Source organism: Dendronephthya gigantea, unplaced genomic scaffold, assembly GCF_004324835.1.
Source record: "Dendronephthya gigantea isolate DGI-Jeju-01 unplaced genomic scaffold, DenGig_1.0 000000F, whole genome shotgun sequence".
Classification (NCBI taxonomy): Eukaryota; Metazoa; Cnidaria; class Anthozoa; order Malacalcyonacea; family Nephtheidae; genus Dendronephthya; species Dendronephthya gigantea.
The window spans coordinates 5241310-5264516 of record NW_021163010.1 but is presented as its reverse complement, the minus strand read 5'-3'; the positions used below and the strand labels follow the sequence as shown (position 1 = coordinate 5264516).

Genomic DNA, 23207 nt, shown 5'->3' with positions numbered 1-23207 from the left:
TAATCCCAAGCACTTCACGTCAGGTTTCGGTTCAAAATGGCATGATTCATGTAAGATTAAAACCGTCTAGAACGTTTGGGGCCAAAGTTAAAAGATATTAATGTTTATTTTCAGAATATTAGTACCTAGTTTGTAGTATGCATATAGTCATAGCTAGATATTAAATATTTCTCCCATGAAGTAGAAAGTTGGTCGTTGGAGTAAGTTGGTAATTCTACGTTCGCCCATATGCCAACAGTCAGTAGTGACTAGTGTCTTTCTTCCTTTCTTGAACTTCTATCAAGAATCCTTTATTTAAGAGGTAAAGTTCGGACAAGCACTTCTGTTTTACACGGGGGCGCACTCTTGAATCCCTTGGAGTAGGCCGCAAGCCCTTCGCATAACCATAGACATATAAACATAGCAACGTGTATATTATATTTATACAAATGAAATAGTACAAATTTGTGTTTGATATTCAACCACGGCATGGAGAAACGCAAGCACATACAGACCATAAAACTAGGTAAACAAAAATTATAGCCTTTGCCCAACGGCCCCGAAACAAAGAAATCAGTAGCGCACACAGTCTAAATTCCAGGGGTACCTCCTCGCGCGAGTTCAATCCAGTGAGCTCTATATATATATATAGAGCTTACTGGTTCAATCAAGCCACAAACATAAAAATAGGTACGCAATGTGTTCGAGTATGTAGCACATCATTAAAATGCCAATGGTCAACTAATGCTGCAGTAAGTTCAAATGTGTTTATCGAAATAGAAAGAAAAAAACCAGCGGCGAGTAAAAAGCAGAAACCTAACGAAACGATAGGTTTTTTTTGTACTATGGATTTTCGACGTACTTGATTCTGGATAGATATGTAATTAATTTCAGTGTTAATAACATCTGATTTTTTTAGCAAAATGGCAAAACTAAACTGGCATGATGACATACATTGAACAATACAAAAAAAATATTGATCCGATTTCATTTCACTGATCTTACCGCCGTTATTTATTAAGATATTCCCAGCGATCTACACGCTATATATCTCTCGATACATCTCCATCGATCTACACGCTATATATCCCCAGCGATCTACACGCTAACGCCTAACTAAATACACACACACACACAGCATGATTCGGCTTTAATGTTCTGGTTGGCCCGGGATGATGATCCAACCTGGAATATATTTTTAATACTTTCAATACAGGACAGAAAATGGAAATCCAACAGCACAGCTCAGAATGATGACCATCTTTGACCTCCAAAAAAACGATCGTCTACAAATATATTATATTTTACCCTCATTATGATACCAGATTGATAACATGCCATTCACCTCACCAGGTAAAACCTTTTGAGTTACACCATAAACAATCCAAAAGGATTGGATTTTGGATTATCTGTGGTTACACTAAAGAGTGACGAAAATATTGAAAATGTTACACGTCAGGGGGTATGTTTGCACGAACAAGGAATTCATTCTTTGCCTGAAGGCATTTTAAAGTGGGTGAAACAGTAAATATCCACGACAAGTATTCTAAATAGTTTTTCCCGTGTTTAATTTCACACTTAGGAAACTATAGTATGGCATGGCATAACAGAGATTAGGGTAGCATAGGATAGCATAGGATAACATTGGATAGCATAGGATAGCATAGGATAACATTGGATAGCATAGGATAGCATAGCACCTGTGGCGTTTTCAGTTATCACATATTTCCACATAAATTCAATAAACATGCACACTCATAAGCATTATTTAGGCATACTAAACCAGATATGGAAAGAACACAGTGATCCCAATAATTTTTCGTACATTTTAAAAAATATCACCTTTCAGGTTTGCTAGATTCTGATTATGTATGCGGGTTGTGATCAAGTGCCATATTAGATAAGTAATTGCATTGGTGAAAAACACTCGTGTTGGAAATGCAACTGCAACTTGACTAAACACAGGCCAGATCAAGTTTAAATTGCACATAGGTATATAGCTAGAGTTCTACAAGCTGCGTGTCTCGCAAGGAGTTCTCAGTTGAAACAGGAACAGGATTTTTAGGAAAAGAGTGTATGTCCCAGTTAACCAGTTTTTCTTGTGTAAATAACGATAAAAGGCTGAAGTAAAAACCGGAACTGCAGAGCCTGTTTAGAAGGGAACGTAGGACCAGCGTAGGACCAAGACATTCTCATGCATAATAAAATGTTAGGGTGAAAAAGTATGGGACAAACAAGCCTTATGTGCCGTGCTTGGTCAAGAGCTCTTGTGTCGAAGTCGAAGACAGGTAAATTAGCCACCAAAGGCCCACCATGGCCGTTAACGTTATTTAAATTACCAATCAACTATCCTCAACTATTGTTGTTTCGCAGGTAGAATAAGTGCATAATGTAAGTTTACTTAATCTTGAAGAGTGCTAGAGACAAACGTCTGCACTTTGAGTGGAGTTTACTTCAGCATTTTATCCACAAGGTGATCAATCATGTTCGGATGTCGACCCTTTCCGGAAAGTCGATAATAAACTACCGGTGCTATATCGGCCCAAAGTGACGTTGATGGAGCTTCGCGTTGTAAATCCAATAATGAGAAACAAAAATAGTAAAATGCCATCGGCGTGAATGTGACAGTTATTAGCCAGAATAATACAAAACCACTCGACCAATACGATTTGACCGTTGCATAAACTAAACAAGGAAACGAAACAGATGTACTGATTTATGGGAACTATGGAAAATATTTTAATATTTGCCTATAAAGAGTGATCATCTAGTGAAATCTCTGATTGACATTTCTACTAAAATTTGACTTTAAAAATTTCACTTCTAATGGGGTTTGCAATTATGCAATATATATGAAGGATTTCAGATGGCGGCTGAGTGTAACAGAAAACGGAGATTGTGACAGAAAACGAAGATTGAGGAGAATTTGTGTCGTGCCTAAATGTAGACACTTTTAGCAGTTTTAGAGCAAGAAATATGGAATTGACGATTTTGTCTCTCTATGTAAATTTCGAGTCATTATAATTATTAATTTCTTTAGAGATTTATTGTTTTCACAGTTAATAAATACCAAAATATTAGCATAGCTGGAAAAATCGACAGGCTGGCTACGCTACTGTCTCAAATTGTCTTTTGGCCGTAAAATGGGCAAGTCCTATGACTGTACTAAAACAAAGATTACATTGATATATTGATTCCTCGTATACAGAAGAGACAATGGAATATCGAAGAGGTTCAACCCTTCCGAATTCCGATTCAATCGGAAGGCTCACATTTTCTTAAACTTTCCGATCTCCTCTTGACCTAAGAATGATTTAAGTTCAACCCCGTCATTTTGTGAAAGAAGGTGGACATCGCATGCAAGCCAAAGAATCACATTTAATGTTTTTCAGTTTATCTGATTCTGTCTGAATGCCAAAAAAAAGTGGGTTGTAAAAAATAAGATTGATAAAAGGTTGCCAATAGCTTTTTTTTGGCATGTAGATTTCAGAAAGGATTCAAAGGAGACTCGATTTACTCATCCTAAACCCCGCATATAAACCTCTGTAAAATTCAAAAATCATTTCTGGATCCGTGAGGTGGGAAACGTCTGCATGATGATCATAAAAAAGAAAAGATGTGATCACCGATATTCTTCACTGAATTTAAAAGGCTCTGCGCGCGGAGCTTAAAGAAAAGCTTTTATCTCATCCCACTCAGCGTCTGCACATACATTAACTTATCACCATATTGCCATAGGCTGTTATTGAGGAGTACAGACCTTTAGGCTCCACCACTCGTACAATTACAATTTCGACTTCAAATAAATTATATGCAACGCTGTGACAAAGCAATTTGTCAGATCTGTTCGGAAGCACGTTAACAATATTTGAAAGGAACGTGCATGGCAAAACGTGAGCAGGACCGTAAAATTTACAACCAAAATTCTTCATTAACATCAGCCATCAGGCAATTGCTTATATATTGGCCTAACAAACCACAAATTGGTGAAATGTACTCAGTATATAATGTACACTCAGCTAATTTATAAGTCACGGAATGACGGAAATCTTCCCTCAGAATTTTGAGCCTAGACCACGTATCGGGTTTAAACATAGTAGGAAACCGCGGCGCCATTTACAACTTCAACCTTGAACTCGAAACGCGCAAGGGATGGACCACCAATGGTAGTAATACTAAGGTAGCAATATTAAGGTCCATTTACACTATGAGATTTGTCGTATACTCTTATCCTGGCGTATGTGAGCGTATGAACTGAACTCACGAAAAAATGTGTTAATGTAACACTAAATTCCGCCCTGAACAACATGAATGAAGATTGTGGAATAAACACTCTTTTGCATTCGTCAGAATGATAATTACATACAACATATCGTGCATGAGGCCTTTAGGGTCCCTAAAAGTCAACAAGTCACTGTCGAAGTCACCGTCTTGAACTCTTTTGGGTATTTTGCAAAGTCGAGTAAAAATTAAGTCACCATCTTAACTTGAACGGAAATTACACACGACATCGACGACAAAGGCCTCGATAAACCTATATAAGCGCAAAGCGGGAGTGCTTCACACCCCCTCATATCGCGGAAAGAACACGCGATCACGCGTGGGCAAAAAATTATCTGAATTATGACCGACCAGATCCAGTCTGTTTGTTCTGTTCAATCGACCGAAAGATCAAAGAAGTTTAGCGTCGCTTTTATTCCTTAGACGGACCGTGCGAACTCCACTTACTCGATCCGGCAAAGGTTTTTGGAAAATCGTCATCCGAAAGTGCGCAGCAAGAAGCTGAAGACACTCCGTTCGATCATAAAGAGAACAACACACGATACACAGGTACTCCAGCGCATGCAGATAGAGTTCACTCAATAGACAGTCACGTAGCTAGAGGGGGGGCCCGAGGGCCAGGCCCCCCCTGGCAGAATTCCTGGCCCCCTTTCAAAATATTATGTCAAAAAAATATTTTTATTTATTATGCTCTGCTTTGAAGTTGCAATACATGCGTATTTCAGATTTTCAGCATTTTCCTGCCTTCCTAATAATTCAGTATATAATTCAATTACAATAATTCACAATAGTAATACAGTAAGTCAAGTTAAAGACTCAATCGAGCCCACTAACAACATTGATCAGACTGATTCCGACATCCTTCTTTTGATTTGCCAAGCCTAATAAAAATATCCCGGTAAAGTCTTTTACAATTAAATTTTTCTTTGACTTTGCTTATCATTCACCAACCTCGTACCCAGGTTGGAGGTAAAATGCCCTGGGTACGAGGTTGTTTGCACTATACTCGGATAATTGCGAGGGCGACATTGACCTATGCTATACAGATTTGAATTTTTTATGTCTCTATGTACTATTTAGCTACTCGTATTGGTCGCTACCCTAAAATGTAGCTACCCTTGTATTGGCGGTTAGCCTTAACGACAAGGAAGGGCGGATTCGATAGTGCATTAAAAAGGCATGTACAGCCTGTTATATTTTACCTTCTTGAGTTGCCCCCCCTCAAATATTTTCGGCCCCCCATGACATGAAATCCTGGCTACGCCACTGTCAATAGAACATGGTATTTGGACATGGCAAATGTGGTTTAGAGCTGAGTAAGTAACTTCGCTGTGATACGCTCGCGACTCGTCTCGTTGAAGTTCAAGAACAGCCATACAAGCTGAATGTTTGCAAACCCGACAGTTTTAAAGAAAACATCAACAAATTTTGCAGCTGTGCTTGGTCTTCAAAGATAGATGACACTTGATATGACACTTGTATTGAAATATTTGGTGGTTGATATCAGGTTTTGTCCAAGATTGTCGATAAATCCAAATTCCTTAGCATGTTTACCATTTTTATAGTAGCTAAACTGAAAATTGCATTAGAATTTTTATTGAACTTTTTTGTTTTCATGTTATTGTAATTATTTGTTAGTCATCCTATAGCTTTGTGCTTTTGTGATAATCCAAAGTGGTATCTCCAAAGAAAGTGTAAAAAAAAATAAAAAAAATAAAGGAATGAAAAATTTTGTGAAAACTGTGAAATTGACATGTACATTTTTTGAAACTTGGTTTTTGTAAAAAAACCTGCGCAATTTCCAAGCGTATGTGCAGTGATGAAAAATTCTTAAAACTAAGTACTACTACACGTCAAAGCTGAAGCGTCACCATTACTGTGGTTTGGCTGTGTTAGTTCGTCTTTTGTGACGAAGCACAAAAGCCTCCGTGACACGTAGTAACTATATCTACCTGATATATGATCGAACCACTGCGGATGGTTCTCGTCAGTTTTGATTTATCGTACAGGATGTCTAAATTATAAATGAAGTATACAGGCAAACTTCATAATTTACACAAAATTTGGAAACATGTTAATGAATTGTAAGCGAATTTTCGGCGTCTCTGTTTAACTGCATGAGTGTAGCTACGTAAATGTGTTTAGAAGACTAAAAAGGGCACCTTTAAAGTTTAAATAATCTACAGCACCAAAATCGTCTACAAAAAGGCCTGCCGTGCTCCCCGCCCCCGGTTCCTATACGCGCTGTCGTAGGCTGTCGCCGCTGTCGTTATAGATTCTGTTATACGAAGACACGCTTGAGTATACCACAGCGTTAATGCGATTGTTTTCAGTCCATTTCTTTAATATCTCAAGTAAACACTTGGTTCTTAAAGCACAAAAGAGTTTAATTCCCCAGCAAGATTTCAAAGCTTGTAATGAAATTGTAATTCAAGAGGCAGCATAACTGTCAACTCAACGTTCAGTGCATGCGTGAGGAAAACTTTAGAAAATATCAAATGTCAAAACGAATATCAACGATAAATATAATAAGACCATTAATTTTTCGATAATAATTATTGATAACCGATATATAGACCTTGTTTTCATCATGATTCGTCCAACAATGCTGTATACAGCTTGTCTCTGTTTATTGTCGATGATCATGCACTAAAGAACGAGATGTGTTGCTATTTTTATTTAAAATTTTTTCCGTCACCGCACTAACAACGGCTCATGAGAAAAATGGGGCATTCTAACGATTCTATGCGTCCCTTATATATATAGCGATATTTTAAACGCGAAGCAAATTTTCAGTTTTTAGAAAGAGATTTACTTTTGAATGCAAAATTTGGATATTAACCATTTTTACCATAGTTTTTAAGAATATTAGGACAGGAACAAAAACTGACTCGGTATAATATAATCAGGCGTTTCTGCCGGTACAGAGTTCTGCTATTATAGTCAGACGATAGAAATTATTAAATTTTAAAATGTACACCGGTGATCGATACCATGCATGGCAAGCAGCCTCATGAAGCAGCTTCTCCCAAGTTTTGTTTATAGCGCGGTGTCAAATTTAGACAACACGTTTACACAACAACGCAGTTAATGGAAAAACATTGCCAAGTTTTGCTAGTCTATCTTAAAATCGTGTGAAAGTTTGTATTGTACACGCGAGTATAAAAAAACACCCTGTAAACATCACTGTTATATACATATGTTGCACATGCATGTTGTTCACAGAGAATGATTTCATAATAACCCTTTATGAAGAAAAAATCCCTCTAAAAATATTTTCTCTTAATAAAGTTATACGAAGTTCTGCATGGACGTTGTAGGACTGAGTTGCTTCATTGAATTGCACCGACGAAGCATGCTACGCGTACGCAATGTTATATAAGGCAGGGGCCGGTTATATAAACCTCTTACTACATTTTGCGTAGTTAAATCGTAGTTAACTCAGAAATGAATTACTCTGATTGGTCAATTCTGTCACTAACTAAAGTTAAAAGTTAACCACTTTTTTATACAACTAGTCCCAGACTGATATATTAATTGTGTTAAATGGTTTTTATTCTTTCTACGCGAGGTAGGAGATCTTTACATTAGGTTAACTAATGTGCTTAATGTTCTCTTCTTGTTTCGTTCTTCTCTTCTTTTGGATCTTAGTCGTTTTAGTCGTGTCTCCTTGGTCTGTTCTGTAAGGTTGAGCTTTTTAACGTTTCATATGCTTTTTACTCCGCTAGTCCACTGAGGGTTCTGTTGCTGTGCACATCCTTTTATATGGGTGTGATCCACACTATCCAATCAGCGTTGTAGGTTACAAGTGTGGGTTGGCGTTAGAAGCTCGGTCCAGCTCTCGATTTTGTTTACTTAAGGGCGTTGACGCACCAGTCGAGTTGGTCTTTTGCTTAATCGATCATTAATTGTTAAAACTTGTTCACAACTAGAAATATTTATCATCAACTTAAAGTACAATTATTAAATTATTACTCTGTGAACCACATCTCAAACTTATAAACTATTTTATTAATAATTTTATCGAATCAAGCTTTTCGTGACGTAAGGCTTTAAGTGCTTAACCGAGCAAAATATAACAAAGAAATGATTGACACAAACTAGTATCCGTCTAGAACTTATGTTCTTGAATCCTGACGTACACTTGTACTTTGTACGACAGTACTATTGTTTGGGAGAAGATCCCATGGGCTGTCACCTCATGACAGGAAAAGTAATTTTTGTGATTCCGAAGGGTCATACTAATATTTACATTACACGTCATTTTATGTGACATGTTACCCAAGTAATTTCCTCATCGATATTGACCTTCTATTTTTTGACCGAATGCTAAATTACTATATATATGCGCATTTCGTAATAATTGTCTGAAGTAAAAAGCGCGGCTACTGAATTTTGCTGCGCAAACTGCTAAAGTATTATTATTCGTGCATAATGTTTCTCAGAAATGCATAATGTGCAGTGTCATATTGCGTTAATTCGTCGATGAATTTACTAGAATTTATTTCTCATTTCATTTCATCTTGCACTGAAAAGATCAAAACAATAAAATGAAGCCAGGAGAACGAATGCGAATGAGTGCATTCAAAAAAGACGAGGAACCGGCGGAGGATGATAATGACGGTGGACAAATGAGGTAAAAAAGTTCCTTAAATATTGGCTAAAAATTCCAATTTCACTTTTCAGTATACACTTGACGCGTTGAAAATTTTTTTACGGCAGTACTGTTCGACGTGGCCAGTGCTTTAGAGCAACTTTTCTTCAAGAAACATTAAATAATAATTTGGACATCAGAGAAACTGACGATTATCGACGAAATGCGTTCCACTATGCGGTGTCAAAGCCGGATACTTTGAAAAAGTTGTTGGAAAACGTTAAGGAAGTACGTTTGAAACATTAGTCATTAGAATACTAGATTTCTTAGGGCCAAGCCTAATCACTTGTACGTTATCTGTAATAATGACTTATTGGGTCATTAACGCATACATATAAACTTTAATTCTAAATAAATCCTGGTACAAACGTATATATATAGGGCCAGGTGGTACGAATTTCTACTTATTTTTTGTTCATATAGAAATCCTCAGTGGATGAGGCTTTTCATCAGGCAGATAACATACAAGGAGAAACTCCGATACACCGTGCAGCCGTCATTGCAAATATTGAGGTACCACAGACAATTTTGTCTTCATGTCATCAATAAGGGGCTGTTTACATGATCCTTGTTACCCAAGATTCAACAAAGCGTGAGATGATTTTGAGGTAACAACAATAGCATGTGCTGGTTTGGTGTCATAAAGACTTATTTCAATACCTCAAAGTCCTCTCAAGCTTCGTTGAATCTCGGGTAACCGGGCTCATGCAAACAGCCCCTATAAGTTTCTTTTATTTTATACCTCGTTACAAGTTAAACTTCGTTAAATAATATAACTGTATACTGTTACCTGTGGTGTAACGCACGTTAGGTTGGTCCATGCAAGAGACTCGTATCCCTATGTCTATATATATGCCAGGACAGATAAAGAAACATCATATAACCGCAGTATTTGACCGGGCACCCACACGGGCCTCTATAATACCACATATACCTATAAAAGCTCCACTTTTCATCTGTCAAATTGAACATTTGGAAAGGGTTTACAATTGATCATGTGCTAAAAAAGGAAGCCTGTGTTTGCGAACAGCTTTATAAGCAATTGCAGCAACCTTTGCAGCAGCACTGTTCAAATCTATCTATTATTTACTAACTCGAGTATTTTTTGCAGTCATTAAAAATACTTTATGAATATGACAACTCGTTAATGAAGTTAGAAACGAAAATAGCAAAGAGATCTGTTCTTCATTTGGCTGTGAAAAGTAAATCAATGATCGCTGTTAAGTTTGTCCTCAGTAAAGACACTGACTCTGTGAACAGAGTGGATAATATGTTGCAAACGCCTGTCCACTATGCTGCTGGTATTAGACAATCCAATATTTTGGAATTCTTAATATCCAAAGACGGCGACACGACACTTACGTGAGTTAATTTTCACACAACTGCTGGAATATTAGACTATTGTAATGTGACATGTCAAAGTAGTCCGTCATATTGGCGTAGGTTTTTTAGAAAATTCTTCTTAAATCACAAACGAAATCGTAAACCGAAGTAAACTGTGATATCATACCCATGCAGACGCTTTGAATAACTATAAATATAGGCACACTGACTACAGGCTTGCGAATGTGCTGTGAGATGAATTAGGTTATAGGTGTATGTAAGGTTATAATATGGTTATAGGGAAGGGGTCCCTTTCAATATTTTAAACAGGGCCCCCAGAAGATGTCACGTACGCCTCTGTCAAGAAACGGACTATGACGGCTACAAAAGCTCAATAGCGTTATTCATCTGTCAATTTCCAGGCTACATTCTACCTTATTCGCCATTTAGGTAAGGGAGATGAATTTTGTTACATTTTTTACAGAGACGCAAATAATCAAATGGCACTTCATATAGCTGCAAGTAAAGGATTAAAAAAGAATGTCGCACTGCTTTTACAAGAGAATCCAGATTCTATAAACATCGCAGATAATAGTTCCCGAACATCATTATTATTAGCAGCACAAAACAATTTCCCCAACCTAGTCTCATATCTACTTTCCTTGAATGCTGATTACGAGATTCCGGATAAATTTGGACTTTCCGCTTTTGACTGGGCTATTTCGAGCAACTCGTCTGAAGTTGTTCACGTTTTCCTGAAAGCTGAGGTCTGGAAAAAGGTAAATTGAAATTGTTCAAAATAAAAAAAGAAGATTAAATTAATGAATTAGAACAATACGCCATGCAGAATCAGTAGAGTTCTCGGTTAAAATTTTCGGACATGAAGGCAGAAGGATCGAAGTGGCCATTTCATTACATTCATGGTATCTAATATACATATATATTATACACGATATCATTTATATATTTTAGATAGTGAGTAATTCACACCATGGACCTGAAAGAAGTTTGGCAAGAATGATTAAAAATATGCCTGAAATGGCGATGGTGTTATTAGATAACTGTGTATCTACTGAAGGAAGCAAAGAGAATGATGATTTTAAAGTTATTTATGATTTCTTTTGCTTAGAACAAACAGGTATGCATGTAAATATTAGCTATAAAAACAAGCCCCGTTAACACAATACTCAATTTATCGGCACGGCTAAAATTGGTACCCATGTCCAGTTTTATTAGTGTTCAGGCTACCAAAACAAAGGCCGGGCACGGATGAAATTGGCACTAGTACTCAATTTAGCCGTGCCGTCCGATAAATATAAATTGAGTGTGGTGTAAACGGGGCTATATATATAGTAATAAGTATCGGTAGAAGTATAAGGTATAGGATTGTTTCTATAAAAAAGCATCTTATTTATATCCTTCTTCTGCTTCCCTTGCTCCCTTCGTCACAGTTCAATTCAGTGGATATAACGTAATCCAATTTTTGTCAACGAGCTTTAAGGTCGAAGGCAGGACGCGATGCGGCAACACTACGCGGTTTTTCAGTTTTCAGAAACATATATAAATTCAATTCTGCATGGAGGCAAAATTTGGAATCTATTGATGCCAAAGCAGTGTATAGTATATTATACCAAAATGTATATTATATATATTATATATAATTGTCAAAAAGCTATTGTAAGCCACCATAGGAAGCAAGTTACTTTAAATTGATGATTATAATATTGATATATTTTTCTTGTATGTTAGGAATGAACGGGTGCCTACATCCCCAATTTAAAGCCTTATATATACCATGGTGCAAAATGAAAGCGAGATATGCTTAGCGCATCCATTATCTGTCAAATATGTTAATGTGAAATGGCGAAGAAGAGGATTCAAATACAGTTTGGCGTCAATAATTGTGAATTTGATCTTTCACATCTGTCTTATGGTATACACAATACTAGCTCTTGGAAAAGTAGACACCAGCAAACGTGAGTTGCACTGATACTAATTTGTATAGTTTGTATATAGCTATGTGCCTTGCAGACAGTACATGCAAACGTATAATACCACTGATATATCGTATGATGTCTGCAAACAAGCTGTGCCTGAGTGGCCCCAATGTTAGCAAGTTGTTATCGTACTGTCTATACAGGGTGTATGAAAATTTGCAATTTCTGTTTTCAGTGATAATGAGCATTTCAAAGCATTGTTTGACAAATTTTCATAAGAAAATTGTCCAATTCACATTGGTGGAAGAATGTGATTTTTATCGACTTTTTTGTCGACCCATGCAATACTCGTTCATTTTTTTAACAGAATGACGCGTACATGGATGTCATTTGAAAGGCAAATAAATTAACTTAATAATGATGTAAAAATCAATTAATTTTGTCACATATATTCTGCGTGAATTTTTTTTATACTTTGCACTGATTGTATTACTTTATACTGCTTGAAAACCTTTGCAACACTCCTGTTCTACCAAATATATATGTTAGAGAATCTATGTAACAAGTTATTTTAATAAACAAATGCTATTTTTGTTAACAGTGGCCGACACTGCTTTTTCCAAGTTGACAACTGCTGAAACGACTTGTGAGACCCTATGAACTGAGAAACAAGTTGTCCGTTTTATATCTGTTGTTTTTATATACTATTCTTATAGGTATTAGTGGCCATTATCACCACGGTGTTGCATCAACTTCTTCTGGCATGATGTTGATAAGAGCAATATTACTAATCATAACATTTGCAACTGTGATAAAAAATCTCTTTCAGGTACGATATATCTTTACGGCGGCAGTGTCGGTGGAAGTTGAATCGGCATACATTTCGTTTTGCCTGTCAGTTTTATCTTGTTTCGCTCTGCTTTGTTTTGTCTCGTTTCGTTTCGTTGTTTCGTTCTGTCTTGTATCGTATCGCTGCGTTTCGTGCATGGTAAATGTACTGTTTTATTGTAAGAGCCCACTGTAATTGGTGTACACTGTTGTGGTGTCCCTGCTAACGATTATATTACCGTTGCATTGCATATTTTTGACCTTGCTGTATTTTAGGTGAGAGTGCAAGGCCTCCGTTATTTCAAAATGCCACGTCACTACCTTGAAATTATGTTGCACGTCACTGTTGTCATGTTTCTTTTGCCTGTAACTGAAGAATTATCACTAGTGCAAATTGGTAGTGGATCGTTCGCTGTCTTATTTTCATGGTTTACACTCATTCAGTTTCTCAAAGTTTTACCAGTGATGGGAATATATATCATAGTCGTCCAAAAGATTTTCTGGACTCTTATGAAGGTGTGTGCAAACAAAATAGATTAATTTAAAAAGGCCAGTGCTGCAGGGTACGTTAGAGGTGGAACGACAGTGACACACCAATGTAGTAAGATGGTGTGTCATCTCAGTTTTTCAATGGCTCTTGGTTAAGTCAAAAACGTCTTTAATTTTTCCTCACGCGTGATTCAAATACCAACTTAACTAGTCCATATATATAATTGTGAAATGAATATTGTGAAATCGAAATGAGCATGTGAAGATGTTACTCTGAGTCACCAACCGGGTAAGCTGAAAAATCAGCTCATGACCACAGACCACGGTAATCAACTATTTTTTCAGCTTACCTGGTTGGTGACTCAGAGTAGCATCTTCATAACGTTATTTCATATACACCTGCATGAGTCTTATTCACTATGAGTTTATATTATAATCATAAAAATATGATACGTTGTTTCCTATAGCCATAGGAGTGATAGGATCCTGTGCATTGTAATTGATAAGTAATCGATAAGATGGTTGCTTTTGTTTTTTCATGTTTTTAGATCTTACTCGTGGTTATTGTGTATTTATTCAGTTTTTCAAGCACCTTCTTCGTACTGTTGATAGAATATGATAGTTTTCGCAATGTATACATGTCTGCTGTATCCACTTTCGTCGTCATGACATCTGGATTCGAATACAAGGAACAGTTTGTCAACCGTGGTTTACATCCAGACATTTACGAACTAAAATTGATTATTCTTATTTTGTTTATACTCGTCATGACGATCGTTATAAGCAATGCTCTAATTGGCCTAGCTGTTGGTGATACCGATGAAGTTATGAAATCTGCAAAATTTGATAAATTTAAACGAATGGTACGTAAATTCGAAGATCACTCGATTCAATTGTTCTTTAATTGATTTAGTTTAGTTTTGATATAAAATTTAGTTCAGTTAAAGTGGTTGGCAAATGAAATGGGCGACTATAAGTTCTTTTTCTTCATAGGCTGAATTTGTTGTTCATCTGGAGAAAAGTGTGAATCGCATCCCATGTTTGAGAGTGAAGGAAGATAAATTCCACACGGAGTTCCCCCAAAGGAAAAAGAATATATATAACAAGGTTTTAGATTTGCTGTACTTTGGTAGCCAATTCGACACAATTGAAGATAGAAATGAAACTGAAGAACATGAACATGAAATTGAAACAACCTTAGAAGATCATTTTGAAAAAGCAATTGATAATAAATTGGAAAGTCTTCGCTCAAGCCTAAGAAACGAATTTAAAGAAGTCCAGGATCAAATTAGAAATGAACGTGAATGTGTAGACAGAAGAATGAAAACGATACTAGAAAGAATTGGAGGCGAGTGATATATATATATATACATTGGGTTTAAAAAAAAGGACCACAAGGTTTTTTGAAATTTGAAACCATAGTGAACTGTGTTTATGAGATAGTCTACTTTTAAGGCGGCTATCAACGCGCAAGCCGTATACGTGCAGGTATACGTGCGATTTCGTGTACGTACGTGCAAGTGGAGGCCGGACGGCCTTTAAAGGAATCGCCTTAAGTATTACTATGACTGACACTTGGTCCTGAAAGTACAAAAGAGTTTAATTCCCAAACAGGATTTCAAGCTTCTAATTGTAATAAGGCGCATCACTGTCAGCTCAACTAAAGTTCGATTTTATGCATGAGGAATTATAAGATTTAAAAAATATCAAATGTCAAAATACGCGATTGTCAGAACAGTTTACTTGAACGTGCAATTGCCTAGCAACTTTTTTCCGGTCTCTACATTATATTGGCCAAGGCCAAGCCAGCGTATTGCCAAAACCCGCCACGTACAGAAGTCGAAAGCTTATATCTTCTGGTATGTATATATACTTTAATATACTGGCTGTACATTTAGCACAAAATATGCGCACCATGTTATAATATAAATAACTGTACTTCGTGTGTTGAATTGCATACTCACTATATAATTATGTATATTATATCTTTGTGTTTTATGTATCAATTCAATATAAATCAACAACGTTGATTGCCTATGCGTGACAATTTCAAAGTAAACGTGGGGTTATCAATTGCATGCCGACTTTGTAATTTTTGTATGCCTGCTTGTGCGATACATAATAGTCAGAGATTATATATACCTGAGATGATATAGAGATACGAGATGCTACAGTATAGAGAGATTATATACGCTCATCGTGTATATCAGACACTCCATACCGGGACAATACTGTCATGGGTATGTCATATGACGATCAAAGTTAGGTAGGCCTAAACCAGGGAAAACTACATGCGAATATGTTACTGTTTTCATCATGATTCGCCCTGCAATGCCGTGTATAATTTGTCTCTGTTTATTGTCGGTGCATGATTTGTTTATTGTCGGTTGGTTTGAAGTGGTTTCCATTTAGTCGTTATGATCGCTTCAGTCATTACGATCGCTACAGTGAAAAAAATTCGTTACGAAACGTAACGTAAGGAACATTTTCTATCTCAGCGATCACGACCATTGCGATCGTCGTGGTCGCTGAGATCGCCAGCTAATAGACCAGCTTGCATGCAAACATAGTGATGCAAATTAACTGTTACCCTAACCCTAACGTTAACCACGCCTATCGAAAAAGCGGAAGTGAACTACGATGATAAAAAGGCGCGGCGCTTCTGCCAGCAAAATTGCTGCTGATGTGGATTTCCCAAGACGTCCACTTCAAAGTTCCGCAGTTTAGAAGATTTGAAAAGTTATAAATTTTAAAATGTACGGTTGTACACCAATATGCATGGCGGTCTTATGAGGTATAGTTGAAAACCAATCAATCATTTATTGTTTTTCCCACTTTTTCCATGGACACATTCAAAAAATAATGTTTGTTCCTTTTGAGCGGTGTGAGATTTAGACTACATTTACTCTGGGCCGGAACAAAAAAAATGACGGCAGAATTTACACTGCACGGTCCGTGTGAATTCCGGTGCGGTTTCGTTTATCCGTCAACATTGCTCAACAACAAAGTGCTGGTCGTTTATATCTATGGGCAGGGGTCGTAAACTCGTAATGCCACCGATAGCGAGAAAAATTCTTGTTGGAAAATTGCTCTCCATTTGGAGTTATCTATACCACTGGTATTTATAATGTTAACTGAAATATTAAAGTTACGTTACAGTCGGTTACGTGATATAAACAAACGTTTTTCTCACATTGAGTTTATGCATGTTGAAAGAAATTGGGCAACTTCTAAATCATGGACTCCCCCAATATATATGAGCAGAACCGATGCGCAGAAACCGCTGTAACGCGTGTTTACACAACGCCTTGATGAGGCACATCACTTTGCCATTTAAGATGGTTTGAAAAAAAACAGGCAGGTTTCAAGGTGATAGCTCATAAATTTTTGCAGTCAACAATGGCCGATTGGAATGCAAAAATAAGACAAATTTTCAAATATGAAAATGAAAATGAAAGACAAAATGAAAATAACTAGTTCGCGATAATTACGATTAAATGAAATTCAGGCAGAGGACTAAATTGACGCTAACTGCGTTAGTATTTAGTAGGTGTGCTGTATTTTAACACTAATGATAATTGACAAAATATCTCAATTTGGTCTCCGCAGACTAAGAATGTAACATGAACATAGGGGTGTCCGAATTTCAGAACCTGGCACTATATCTTTTTCCTGTGTGTGAATGAAAGATAGATATAGGGATGTTCGAATTTCGAAAACCCCTACTGCTATACTAATATTAAAATGAATTTACAAGAAATTTATTTCTCACTCTATTTCCATCATTGAAAGATCAAAACAAAAAAATGGAGCCAGGAGAACGAATGCCAATGAATGTATTCAAAGGAGACGAGGAACCGGCGGAGGATGATAATGACGGTGGACTTCGCGAATCTGTAACATCCATTAGCGACATAGGTTTTGGCAACCCGCTTATGAGGTAAAAATGTTCGCTAACATTGGGTGTAAATTTCAATTCAATTTTCAAAGCACAATGCGTTTTTTCTTAATAGTGCTGTCCGACGTGGCCAGTCTCTTAGAGCAAATTATTTTCAAGAAATAAAATTAGATAGTTTGGACATCAAAGAAACTGACAATTATCAACGAAATGTGTTCCACTATGCGGTGTCGAAGCCGGATACTTTGCGAAAGCTGCTGGAAAACGCTAAAGAAGTACGTTTGAAACATTACGAGCTTTGTGACGTAATAGGACCCAGGTCCCAAGGCCTACGCGAGCCATCCTGGTACAGATTAGTGAGCACAAATTATAAACGGGTGAAAATATAGCTCTGTGAAGCTCTACTGCATGGGTTCAACTCATTTTACAATTCCTCCTTACGGGTGACAATTAACACGGCCCCGAGTGTTTTCCCAACTCCTGCCACTTCCACCCCCCTCCCCTGTAGGTCGTTCTCAATAATGGAGTCTTATTGCGTCTTAGTCTCTTAGGACAGATATAGCTCTCTAAAGTAACACAGCGATGCAAAGAACTTCACACATCTTGGCCTGCTGATTCCAAAAGAGACTAGTTCCTGGCACAAAAATATGGGTCCAGGTGATAGAAATTATATTTTCTTATATAGAAATCCTCAGTGGATGAGGCTCTTCATCAGGCAGATAACAAACAAGGAGATACTCCGATACACCGTGCAGTCATCATTGCAAATATTGAGGTACATCAAATAATTTTGTTTTCATGTCAATAATTAGGTATAGGTTCAAACATGAGATTATAAGATGATATACCTCATTTAGCTTCATTATCATCTCATAATCTATTGCTTGAATTGCATTCGACAAGCCCAGACCTTAATGTTTTCATTGGTGTCGTCTACGCCAGGATAGGAACCCTCCATTAAATTGAATATTTGTCATGAGGCTTAAAGACTTTACAATTAAACATTGCTAAAAAAGGCAGCCTGTGTTTGCCTTAAACAACTCAAAGAGTTAATGCAGCAGCACTGATCAAATCTATCTATTATTTTACTAACTCGTAACTCGTAACGTATTTTTTGCAGTCATTAAAAATACTTTATGAATATGACAACTCGTTATTGAAGTTAGAAACGAAAATAGCAAGGAGATCTGCTCTTCATTTGGCTGTGAAAAGTAAATCAATGATCGCTGTTAAGTTTGTCCTCAGCAAAGATCCTGACTCTGTGAACAGAGTGGATAATATGTTGCAAACGCCTGTCCACTATGCTGCTGGTATTAGACAATCCAATGTTTTGGAATTCTTAATATCCAAAGGAGGCGACACGACACTTCCGTGAGTTAACTTTCACACAACTGCTGGAATATTAGGCTATAACATCACGTCCTGCAGGAAATGGACTATGACGTCTCTGCAGGGCTCAATAGCGTTATTCATCTATCAATTTTCAGGCCTCTAACCTTGAGGAATAGTACAGTGTAGAAGTTCTACTTTATTCGCCATTTAAAATAAGTGAAATTAATTTTGTCACATTTTCTACAGAGACGCAAATAATCAAATGGCACTGCATATAGCTGCAAGTAAAGGATTAAAAAAGAATGTTGCACTGCTTTTACAAGAGAATCCAGATTCTATAAACATCGCAGATAATAGTTCCCGAACATCATTATTATTAGCAGCACAAAACAATTTCCCCAACCTGGTCTCATATCTACTTTCCTTGAATGCTGATTACGAGATTCCGGATAAATTTGGACTTTCCGCTTTTGACTGGGCATTTTCGAGCAACTCGTCTGAAGTTGTTCACGTTTTCCTGAAAACTGAGGTCTGGAAAAAGGTAAATTGAGAAATAAATTCGAAAAGGAAAAGGAAAATAACATTAAATTAATTAACAAATTAGATCTATCGATACGCCAGAATTCTAAAGTTCTGGGATAAAACTGCTTGTCCAACATGCATGCATTCATAATACATAATATGGCATATAACAAGATTTGATTCATGTTTTATAGATAGTGAGTAATTCACACCGTGGACCTGAAGGAAGTTTGGCAAGTATGATTGAAAGTATGCCTGAAATGGCGAAGGTGTTATTAGATAAATGTGTATCTACTGAAGGAAGCAAAGAGACTCGTGATTTAAAAGTTATATATGATTTCTTTTGCCTGGAACAAAAAGGTATGTATATATATATATATATATATATATATATATATATATATATATATATATATATATATATATATATATATATATATATATATATATATATATATATATATATATATATACTGATATATTTATAAATGCTAAAGCTATACAGAATGAAAAGCAATTGAAGTAAAGGGTGTATTATCCTATTATAAACATGCAAGCTTTTGTTAAAATTTGAAACCTTATTATATTATTATATTAATGCAAAACTCAAGTGTAAAGCCCAGTAAAACCAGACGCTCAATTTCATTAATCCAGTTCATTTTGATGATTATAATCTATATATAATCATGCGTGCAATGGCGAGAACAATTTGGAACAAACTTTAAGAATGATGTTTGAAAATTTTGCCAAAATTAGCGGACCAGCAGCCTGCGTGGGCGATTCCAATTTGGTAAAATTTTCTGACATTACGAGTGAAAGAGAAGTGCCATTTAAGAATGCTCAGGTTTATTCAACGAAGTTCCAAACCTCGGGCAATTTTGGAGCGACTAATTAATCAATCAGCACAGCTAGGAGATAACAAACTAACCATGCAGCTTCGATCGTCCACGAGCTTTCTGCATGAGGCCCAGGTTATAAAAGCTGGGCCTAATATAGTTAAATAACTATATTGTGAGCCACTAGGAAGCAAGTTGCTGTAAATTAATAAGTATTCTTATATATTTTCCTGTTAGGAATGAACGGTCGCCCGCGTCCTCAGTTCGAAGCCTTAAATGCCATGATCGAAAACGAATGCGAGATATGCTTAGGGCATCCATTATCTGTCAAATATGTTAAAGTGAAATGGCGAAAAAGAGGATTCAAATACAGTTTGGCGTCAATAATTGTGAATTTGATCTTTCACATTTGTCTTATGGTATATGCAGTACTAGTTGTTGGAAAAGTACACCCCAGACAACGTGAGTTGCAGATAACAAGTTGTGCATGCCTTGCTAACAGTAACAACGTAACTACAAGTCTGCATTTCAACCAGAAAAATCCTGTTCTCAGTACCAAGATCTGTAAAAAACAAAGCTGTTCATATTTTTTTACAGGCTTTGAGGTTGAAAATGTCAGAAACGACACCCACCATCGCCACGGTGTTGCACCAACTGCTCCTGGCATAATGTTGATAAGATCAGTATTACTAATCATAATATTTGCGACAGTGACAAAAAATATTTTTCAGGTACGATATAATTTCATTACAATGCCTTAATGCAATTTTTGTTGCTTTGTATAAACCTGGCCTTAAACAGACCCAACTCTCCCTAAAAAATCGTGGGGGTCAGGGGCTTGTTGCACATACGGTATGGTTGCAAACTATAAGATTTAACTATTAGAGAAAAGGTATAAATTGAATGAAAAATTTCATGCATGGCTCTGGAATGATTTTAAAAAATCTGGAACAGTCACACACAGAGTTTGATATTTTGATATATACGCAAAGTATATATATACGTTACCTACGCATATATATACTAATTCTGATCATGCTGTATTTCAGGTAAAAGTGCAAGGCCTCCATTATTTCAAAATGCCACGTCACTATTTTGAAATTATGTTGCATGTCGCTGTTGTCATGTTTCTTTTGCCTGTAACTGAAGAGTTATCACTAGTGCAAATTGGTAGTGGATCGTTCGCTGTCTTATTGTCATGGTTTACACTCATTCAGTTTCTCAAAGTTATACCAGTGATGGGAATATATATCATAGTCGTCCAAAAGATTTTCTGGACTCTTATGAAGGTGTGTGCATGATATCATTGTTGGTTCAGCTGTATAAAATATATATTAGCGGATGCGTCGATCTCGAGTGCCCTCGTAAGCATACAAATGCACGAAGCAAGCAAAATAGATTCATTTAAGAATTAGGCTAATGCGGTGTTGCACTCAGCTGCAGGGTAACGTTAGAGGTGGAACGAGAGTGAGTTATGACACACATCAGTAAATGAAGTGAGATGTTGTGCCTTCTCAGTTTTTTAATTGCACTTGGTGAAGTTAAACTGTCCTTATTTTTTTTCACGCTACTCAAATACCAACTATAGTGCAACGTTGTTTCCCATAGGAATGATGCGACCAATGCAATTCTAATTGATAAGTCGCTACTTTTTCTTTTTTATGTTTTTAGATCTTACTCGTGGTTATTGTGTATTTATTCAGTTTTTCAAGCACCTTCTACGTACTGTTGACAGAATATGATAGTTTTCGCAATGTCTACATATCTGCTGTATCCACTTTCGTCGCCATGACATCTGGATTCGAATACAAGGAACAGTTTGTCAGCCGTGGCTGGCATCCAGACATTTACGAACTAAAATTGATTATTCTTATTTTGTTTATACTCGTCATGACGATCGTTGTAAACAATGCTCTAATTGGCCTAGCTGTTGGTGATACCGATGAAGTTATGAAATCTGCAAAATTTGATAAATTTAAACGAATGGTACGTAAATTCGAAGATCACTCGATTTAACTGTTCTTTAATTGATTTAGTTTAGTTTTGATATAAAATTTAGTTCAGTTAAAGTGGTTGGCAAATGGGCGACTATAAGTTCTCTTCTTAGGCTGAATTTGTTGTTCATCTGGAGAAAAGTGTGAATCGCATCCCATGTTTAAGAGTGAAAGAAGATAAATTCCACACGGAGTTCCCCCAAAGGAAAAAGAATATATATAACAAGGTTTTAGATTCGCTGTACTTTGGTAGCCAATTGGACACAATTGAAGATAGAAGTGAAACTAAAGATCATATAAATGAAGTCGAGATGACCTTAGAAAATCATTTTGAAAAAGCAATTGATAATAAATTGGAAAGTCTTCGCTCAAGCTTAAGAAACGAATTTAAAGAAATCCAGTATCAAATAAAAAATGAACGTGAACGTTTAGACAAAAGGATGGAAACAATACTAGAAAGAATAGGTGGCAAGTGAAGAATAGAAGTAGATAAAATAGGGGGAAGGTAAAAAATAGGAGGATAGTAATATGAATGGGGAAAAGTAAATAATAAGGAAAGAACAGAATGGTTAGGGGAAAGTAAAGTAATTAGTTCTTTAGGCTATATAAGTATGTATAACTGGATGTATTAAAAAAACGCAAGCTTTTTTGTAATCTGTTCCGGCTCAAAACTGAAATTTCCTTCTTCCTTTAGGGGCTGTTTACATGAGCCCGGTTACCAGGTATTGAAATTAGTAAATAATACCATGATATACTAATAGTAGCCGTGTAGTCATCCTAACAATAGCGATGACATCCTATATAAACCTATCGATGTGCTTTCTAGGTTTCAGGACTTATTTCAATGCTTTACAAAAAGTTTAAAAAATAGTATATGGTTGCATAGGATATGGTAGGTGGTAAATAAATACGCGTAATAATAATAATCCGACATGTTTTTTTAAAAAATAACTTGCAGTATGTAAAACTGAATTACATGGTAATATATACATCTAACAATCTAATATTTAACATTAATAAAATTGCTGAATCGTTCATATTTGTTCGTAGTGGGTTTCGTGTTCGTTTTTGAAATCATAATCATGCATGGATGGGAATTAAAGTGCTGATCCGTCTTTCAAATTGCTTCACGAA

At 36.4% G+C, this 23207-nt stretch overlaps 3 protein-coding genes across 5 annotated transcripts; all 3 read left to right on the top strand.

Annotated features, from left to right (window-relative positions):
* The first annotated feature begins 8810 nt into the window (after window positions 1-8810).
* On the top strand, window positions 8811-11416 carry LOC114520552 (serine/threonine-protein phosphatase 6 regulatory ankyrin repeat subunit B-like). Its single transcript, XM_028540849.1, has 6 exons — window positions 8811-8896; window positions 8983-9142; window positions 9338-9427; window positions 10026-10276; window positions 10722-11016; window positions 11210-11416. The coding sequence occupies exons 1-6, from the start codon at window positions 8811-8813 to the stop codon at window positions 11414-11416; spliced, it is 1089 nt and encodes a 362-aa protein (XP_028396650.1).
* Window positions 11417-12013: 597 nt separating this feature from the next.
* LOC114521827 (transient receptor potential cation channel subfamily A member 1-like) lies at window positions 12014-13967 on the top strand. Its single transcript, XM_028542377.1, has 3 exons — window positions 12014-12213; window positions 12891-13003; window positions 13279-13967. The coding sequence occupies exons 1-3, from the start codon at window positions 12033-12035 to the stop codon at window positions 13540-13542; spliced, it is 558 nt and encodes a 185-aa protein (XP_028398178.1). The 5' UTR covers window positions 12014-12032; the 3' UTR covers window positions 13543-13967.
* On the top strand, window positions 13462-23064 carry LOC114521806 (transient receptor potential cation channel subfamily A member 1-like). 3 transcript variants are annotated; one of them, XM_028542349.1, is made up of 14 exons: window positions 13462-13518; window positions 14040-14354; window positions 14485-15350; window positions 17284-17431; window positions 17505-17664; window positions 18075-18164; window positions 18510-18760; window positions 18968-19262; window positions 19438-19603; window positions 20317-20541; window positions 20677-20810; window positions 21129-21368; window positions 21751-22065; window positions 22187-23064. In XM_028542349.1, the coding sequence occupies exons 4-14, from the start codon at window positions 17298-17300 to the stop codon at window positions 22547-22549; spliced, it is 2373 nt and encodes a 790-aa protein (XP_028398150.1). In that variant the 5' UTR covers window positions 13462-13518; window positions 14040-14354; window positions 14485-15350; window positions 17284-17297; the 3' UTR covers window positions 22550-23064. The 3 variants fall into 3 exon arrangements, with proteins under 3 accessions (XP_028398150.1, XP_028398166.1, XP_028398158.1); XM_028542365.1 differs by lacking the exons at window positions 13462-13518; window positions 22187-23064 and having other exon boundaries at window positions 13976-14354; window positions 21783-21902; XM_028542357.1 differs by lacking the exons at window positions 13462-13518; window positions 14040-14354; window positions 14485-15350 and having other exon boundaries at window positions 16964-17431.
* The last annotated feature ends 143 nt before the right edge of the window (window positions 23065-23207 follow it).

What these genes read in the sequence shown, in the direction of transcription:
- LOC114520552 (XM_028540849.1), top strand. Translation starts at nt 8,811, where the DNA reads ATGAAGCCAGGAGAACGAATGCGAATGAGTGCATTCAAAAAAGACGAG. An exon ending in TGTTGGAAAACGTTAAGGAA is followed by an intron (nt 9,143 to 9,337) that starts GTACGTTTGAAA and finishes TTGTTCATATAG; the next exon opens with AAATCCTCAGTGGATGAGGC. An exon ending in AAGCTGAGGTCTGGAAAAAG is followed by an intron (nt 11,017 to 11,209) that starts GTAAATTGAAAT and finishes TATATATTTTAG; the next exon opens with ATAGTGAGTAATTCACACCA.
- LOC114521827 (XM_028542377.1), top strand. Translation starts at nt 12,033, where the DNA reads ATGGTGCAAAATGAAAGCGAGATATGCTTAGCGCATCCATTATCTGTC. An exon ending in AAAAGTAGACACCAGCAAAC is followed by an intron (nt 12,214 to 12,890) that starts GTGAGTTGCACT and finishes CTATTCTTATAG; the next exon opens with GTATTAGTGGCCATTATCAC. An exon ending in TGATAAAAAATCTCTTTCAG is followed by an intron (nt 13,004 to 13,278) that starts GTACGATATATC and finishes GCTGTATTTTAG; the next exon opens with GTGAGAGTGCAAGGCCTCCG.
- LOC114521806 (XM_028542349.1), top strand. Translation starts at nt 17,298, where the DNA reads ATGGAGCCAGGAGAACGAATGCCAATGAATGTATTCAAAGGAGACGAG. An exon ending in AAAAGTACACCCCAGACAAC is followed by an intron (nt 20,542 to 20,676) that starts GTGAGTTGCAGA and finishes ATTTTTTTACAG; the next exon opens with GCTTTGAGGTTGAAAATGTC. An exon ending in TGACAAAAAATATTTTTCAG is followed by an intron (nt 20,811 to 21,128) that starts GTACGATATAAT and finishes GCTGTATTTCAG; the next exon opens with GTAAAAGTGCAAGGCCTCCA.